General features: G+C 37.0%; 1 protein-coding gene across 1 annotated transcript; it reads left to right on the top strand.

Moving 5' to 3' along the window:
- Positions 1 to 911: 911 nt before the first annotated feature.
- On the top strand, positions 912 to 5047 carry si:ch211-10a23.2 (Galectin-related protein A-like). Its single transcript, XM_051395819.1, has 4 exons — positions 912 to 1029; positions 1372 to 1457; positions 3113 to 3293; positions 4147 to 5047. The coding sequence occupies exons 1-4, from the start codon at positions 1003 to 1005 to the stop codon at positions 4288 to 4290; spliced, it is 438 nt and encodes a 145-aa protein (XP_051251779.1). The 5' UTR covers positions 912 to 1002; the 3' UTR covers positions 4291 to 5047.
- Positions 5048 to 6539: the final 1492 nt, after the last annotated feature.

The following is a 6539-nucleotide window of genomic DNA, read 5'->3' as shown; positions in this document are numbered from 1 at the left end:
CACACTGTAACCTAAAGAGTTTAAGGACACATGATCAAGGCTATTGACTGTGGTTGATTTAACCTAACCCTGTGGCTGAAAGAGTTTATTTTTTTAATTTCCCCTCTATTGGAATGAGGAAATATTATTAAACAGGTTGAGAGAACAAAAAATAAGAGAGTCTAATGAGAGGAGGAGTTATTTTCTTTCAATGTATATGTATTTATCGCAGTATTTTACATGGTATGTATATTTTGAGATGTCATCAGTTGAGCAGTAACTCATTACTAGTAATCATATGACCTTCCCCTGTAACTAGTAGTGTAACTAATTACTTATACATTTTAGTAATATTATTACAGGTAAAATAATTAGTTGCAACCTTACTGATTTGAAATCCAACTATCCTTGGATTCATTTTTGCAGTCGTGGAGGAAAACTATCTTGGAAGCTGGAAACATTCAGCAGCTGAAAGTATTCACATTACTTTGATTTTAACAAACAAAACTGGATTTTAATCATCATAAGTCTGACTTTTGGGGAGACTATAGCCAATTCTGTGGGTAGTAGCAGAAAGGTAATGTAGCTAGTAGTGTAATTAATTACTCTTGACAGGGAGTAACAAATAATATTACATTTTAAACGAGTAATAAATTACATTTTTGGAGTCACTAGCCCAACACTGGACGTCAGATAGACCAGTGAAGGCATCATCAGGCAGAAGGGGAAGAACACACAATTCACTTTACTAATACTAATTACTCCTAATATTTAACCAACTTTTCATCCACATGATCAGGATTCAACTGACATTCAGCTCTTAATATATCCCCCCCTTGTCTCCCCTCTCTCTCTCTCTCTCTCCCTCTGTCTGTCTCCCACCATCACCACTGCCAAATTGGGAGCCTGTCTCTATGACAACGTAGTACAGGCGGGGTCTGCCAGCTGGAGGCAGAGTCAATCAGTCCTCAGTTGGCATCACAGCTCGAAAAAACCTCCACACTGCATCACGCCCTGAGTGGAATGGAAGAAAAGGACAAGAAAGAACATGTATGTAAAGCTTTTTTGGTTGCTTTTTCATCGGCATGCATCGCAACATTCCTGCAAGAAATTATGATTGTGGAGATGTTTTCTTTCACTCCGGCATCGGCGAATACACAGAAGCATAGTTTGTGTGTGTCCAGCTGAGTCACTGATTGTTTTTTGACTAACGTGGATCAATAAAGCTATTGTTCCCGTCGGTGCCATAGGTGGCAGCTCACCGCGCATTCAGGCGCCAGCAGGCTGCACGATGGAGGAACCTGCTCCTCCAGTGATAAACATAAAGTGTGCTGTTTTAACGGTTAGGCCTCATCCTGATCTGTACGTTTAAACATCTCTATTGTTTCACAGGGGGAGTATATCGGAGAGATAAAGGGGGGGCTGCGGCCTTCAATGAAACTGGTTGTTATGGGAATTATTAACAAAAAACCCAAGAGGTTAGTGCAAGCACCTGTGTTTTTTATTTCGCAATAAAAAGCGAGTCATACATTATTGATATAGCTACTGTTGCACATGTGACGTGGCAGTCAATTAAACTTAGTGATAAAAATGCACTGGACTGTCATAAAACTGATTTTTTTTTTTTAAAGCAGATAGGCAGCTGCGTTTTGAGAGCATATGCAGGGCCAAAATATCTTTTTAAGGCCAGTGCGTTTCCTAATTATAGGTTAGTCTGCGATTGTGCGTGGGAGAGCTGCAAATCCCATGAAATCTGAAGAGTCATACTGGAATTTCTTCGGTTGATAACATCAGATGGCTGTTTATTCATTCAATCGTCATATAAGTCCAGTAAGAGATGGCAATTAGGCTCCACAAGCAAAACAAAAATAAACTTTTTATGTCAAGACATTTATTTTTAGCTGCTGAAACATTAGGAGGGTTTTTAAGGACAAATGCTCTCAAAGGACCTTTTTTTGCTAGACACTGAATATAACATGACTGTAGTTATTTTAGAGCTGCAAGGCAGCTGTGATAATAAGAGTCATGGTAACTGTTAATTAACAAAAATCTGCTGCCAGAAACATGTTCTGTGTCATCTTGGTTGTCAGATTGGGTTTAAATAAAATGTAAATGATCAAAAACTGTTTAGTTATAAAATCACTGCAAAATGAAAGATTTGTACAGATGTTTGTTTATAATGTTTTAACTTTGTAATACAGTAAAGTGTGGACATGATCAGTGTAAACAGAAGTATTCAAACGATTGACTTTAGTAAAAGTAGTAACACTACATTGTAAAACTACTCTTCTTAACTTTCTTAAGTAAAAGTGTAGAAGTAATGGAAGTAAATGTACTTAAAGTATCCAAAGTAAACATACTCAGTAATGTCTCTGCAGTGTTGTATTATTTGGCCTCTTTATTACTGACACTGAGCTAATTTTAACTACTTTATATTATTTTGGATAATTTATTAGTGCATAATATTCTATGAACTGATCATATGTTTTGTCTGTTAAAAAATATTAATCTGCAAAGTATCTAAATGTAGTAAGTAACAAGTGCAATATTCCCCTCTGAAATGTAATGGAGTAGATGTGTAAACTAACATAAAGTGAAAACACCAAAGTAAATATCTTAAATACAGTAGGCTATTTGAGTATTTCCACCACTAAAAAGTTCATACAAAAATGATCAGTCTTATAAATTCTCCTGCAGTAATAAGCCAATGTGCCTTCCATACATTATTTATTATTCAGGCTACTTGCTCTCAAAAGATCAAAGTGCTTAAATCAATGATCAATTATCCCCATCATTTGTTATTCAGTCTTCTTCATTAAGTACTTTATCACTACATTCCAGTTGTGATAAAGACCAGAAGATGTCACTGTTCTCTAAAGAATCACATTTATAAATCAAGTTACTGGTTTATTTGCACATTTTCATGTCTTTGTGTGCAAAAATCTTGATTTGTAAAGTAACTAAAGCTGCTAAATAATTGTAGTGACGTAAGAATTTCCTTCCAAAATGTAGCAGAGTAGAAATATGAAGTGGAAAGAGACGAAGAAAATACACCACTGCACGTCAGTCTTTTATAAATGTTGTATTTTGCAGCACTTTGGTGTTTTCCCTGATCTCTCGTGTGTTTGAACAGCATTGAGGTGATCGTGTCCAGTAATCCTCAGGAGGAAGACACAGAGGGCGACGTGGGACTTCAGTTAAAGGTCAACTTCATGGACAAGGCCGTCCAACGTAACGCCCGCTTGGCCGGAAAGTGGGGTCGAGCTGAAACTACCCTCTCCTTCTTTCCTTTTGCACCAGGAGAATCCTTCAAGGTACACGTATAATCTCTGACTGTATGTGGGGAGGTGACACTAACGCAGAGTGACTAACAGTGAGAATTGATCGCAAAGTTGATCAGTATCTGATCTCTGCATGAGTGATTGTGAAAAATAGTTTTACTGGAGAATTTCTGCAGTTCTTTCTACGTTTGGGTGGCAAGAGGTTGCAGAAATATATGCTGATTTAATCACAAACAATTTGCTTGGAAAAGCCCCCAAATTAAAATATTGTAATTCAGAAACATTACATTTTTGTGGCACATTATTGAATTATTGAATAGAAATATCATTAGAAATCAATACATTACTGTTGTTGTCTTCTTCCATTGAACCTGTTCCTGAAATCTGTGTGTAATTTCATTTTTTTAACACATTATTTCTTAAATTATTCTGAATTAATGTGTTATATTTGACAACATTTGACACCAAAGTCAGCAGATTCCACCCTATGCCCCACTCTAGACCCAGCATGGGGATTTTTTTTGTTTTTGTCTTATTTACTTATAATTTATGCATTTACCTTAATTATGTCATTTAATTATTATATGCATGTTGTGTGTTTGTATGTTGGCACACAGTTATTGTTTATGTTACTCAGAAAACCTCCGCCTGTTTTAAAAAAAGCAACAATCAAAGTTAAAGTGAAACAAACATGTTGGCACACATCCCTCATAATAAGAGCATTTTTCAACTTTTAGTGTCTAAATATTAAACACCTAAATCAGGCAAATCTGTGACTTCTCAGTAACAGAACAGTCTTCTCTGTTTAACAATGTGTGTTCTCACATAAAGCTTTAGATATAAAAAACCTGACCCTCTTCTCCTCTACCTCCTCTCTGACTCTCAGATGGAGATAGTTTGTGAGCACCAGCAGTTTCGTATCTTGGTGGACGGACAGCCTCTGTGTGGATTCACCCACCGGCTCTCTCCGCTCGCCTCCCTCACTGCCTTACGGGTCTTTGGAGATCTACAGCTTACCAAGGTGGCCTAACACCAGCAAGTAGAAAGAAGCATACATTAGGGACGTTCTGGGACAGTATTCAAAACATAAGATTAGAATAGAGCTACTTTTTGAGTGAATAAATGAACCCATAGTGGGGGTGTCCAAATAAAGTTACGCCTGCCTCGTAATGACGTGCTAAGACAAAGTGCCTTCACTAGATTACCTATTTGGAGACTTGAAGATAATGACTGAATGTAACAGTCATCATTGTCTTAAATAAACTGAAGAATGTGATTTGAAGTGAATTAAGCAAATGTGGTCTAAGCTATAATATTTTCCCGTAATGAACATTTGTACAAACACGATGCGTCACGAAGTGCTGCATCAGACTTTGTGCATTCGGATCTCAGACGTTTGTCTTTGATTTCTCTGGAGATAACCTTTGAAAGCACTTCCGTTTACGAGCGCCTGCATGAAGATGAATGTTCCTGAAATCAATTGATTGTCATTCTGTGCCCGACTAAGTACTGTAACAGGTGTAATAATGTTAAACGATAGCTTGCGTTAGTGCATGCCAGTAATACACATTATGTGTCATTCTTCTGAGTTTGCCTCCAGATTCAACACAAAGCTGGAAGGATTAGGTTTATGTCACACATTCTGTTATTCTACCATCAACAGGTTTAGCTTTTTAAAAGCCTCTAACGCCCACTGGTTTGTGTGCTTTGATTTTTACCACAAGCACTTTTTATGTGAATGTTTCATATTGACTTTTCTCACCTGCAATAAATCACTTTTGTTGTTATTTGTTTTGTTGTTTTCCGCTTTGTGGCTGAGTAACCGCTGCTTGGATTTACTCCAAAATCCACTCAACATTATCATATATGGCTGAGGTATTGTGTCACTTATGATTTCACTGGAACAAGACTCTAAACCAACGCCAGCTCAGGTTGAGTCATTCAGATAAAGGCTCGACTCAGCTTGCTGACTGGGAGTGCCCATCTGATTGCTGGGAGCCGCCGGCCTGAACTAAAACTTGATGATTGTGATGAATACTTCCTGCGGTTGTTCTTGTCTCTACTTGTACTTCCTTGTGGTGTCAGAGCCTCTACATAATGTAAAAGTACCATATGTAACCCCACAAAGATACTCCCCTCAGGGCGTCTGCAGGTTTCAGTTTGGTTCACTTTAAGAGTTTTTTAATGGGCCAGTGTATAGAGTTTGATGGCATGTAGCGGTTAGGTTACAGAGTGCAAACAGTTGAATACAGCTCAGTCTACAACATCCACAAAAACCACAAAAGGCCATATCTACAGCCAATGTTTGGTTTGTTCATTCTGGGATACTCTAAAAACATGGTGGCCTCTGTAGAAGAGGACCCGCTCGCTCAATAAAAACGTCTCATTCTGAGGTAACAAAAACACAACAATTCTTATATTCAGGTAATTCTACACTAAACAAACATAAAAACATACCTATGATTATTATATTACATTTCTGCCAATAGAACCTGCTAAATGTTACACACTGGGCCTTTAAGACCCTTTTCATAGCACATCTAGAACTCTTGTTCATAATTTAAAACCTGTTTCATGGTCAGACTGGTATAAAATTATGATGGAAAACCACGAGGGACGATATGACCTAGAATTCTTTTTTATTATATTAGATTTTTTCCAGAGTTACAGCTGGAGAACAAGAACATTTCATAACACTGCTGCTTATAGAAGGCAAACAAAATATTTGTAAAAGATTTTTGTGATTGAAATTCAATACTTTTTAATATCTTCTGTGGCCTTTGTTGAGGAAACTAAATGCTTTTTAAGATATGTACAAAACTACGTATTATCAGCCAAAATGTACTTAAAGTATCAAAAGCAAAAGTACTTATTAAAAAGACATATTATATATATATCACATATCTAGATTACTAATACTGATGCATATGTGTCATTTTACTACTGAAGTTGGTCATGGCGGAGCTAGATTTAACCACTTTTGAGTCCAGTGGTTCCAAACTTAAGGGTTGGGTTACTCCCAGAATAAACTGGGATGATTAATGGGAGAGGAAAGTAGGAAAAACTAAGTTCTGCTACATAAATATGTATTCATTTTAAGACTTTGCTCAGCTGTTATAAATATTGGATCATTTTACCTCTTCGGGCCTTAGACATTATTGAAATGAAACCATCTGGAAAATGTTTCTCAGAGACATCTGATAGAAGACAAAAAGCCCACAGAGTGTTTTTCTGTAAGAGGTCACGAGCCAAAGAGCTTGAGAACCACTGAATTAATAT

This window comes from Dicentrarchus labrax, unplaced genomic scaffold (genome assembly GCF_905237075.1).
Source record: "Dicentrarchus labrax unplaced genomic scaffold, dlabrax2021, whole genome shotgun sequence".
NCBI lineage: Eukaryota > Metazoa > Chordata > Actinopteri > Moronidae > Dicentrarchus > Dicentrarchus labrax.
Note: the sequence above shows the minus strand (reverse complement) of the source record. Positions and strands in the feature narration are given on the sequence as shown.

Excerpts from the sequence above, each read along its gene's own strand:
- si:ch211-10a23.2 (XM_051395819.1), top strand. The coding sequence starts at position 1,003 with ATGGAAGAAAAGGACAAGAAAGAACAT. Across the intron at positions 1,458-3,112 it reads ATTAACAAAAAACCCAAGAG|CATTGAGGTGATCGTGTCCA; the intron begins GTTAGTGCAAGC and ends GTGTTTGAACAG. Across the intron at positions 3,294-4,146 it reads CACCAGGAGAATCCTTCAAG|ATGGAGATAGTTTGTGAGCA; the intron begins GTACACGTATAA and ends TCTGACTCTCAG.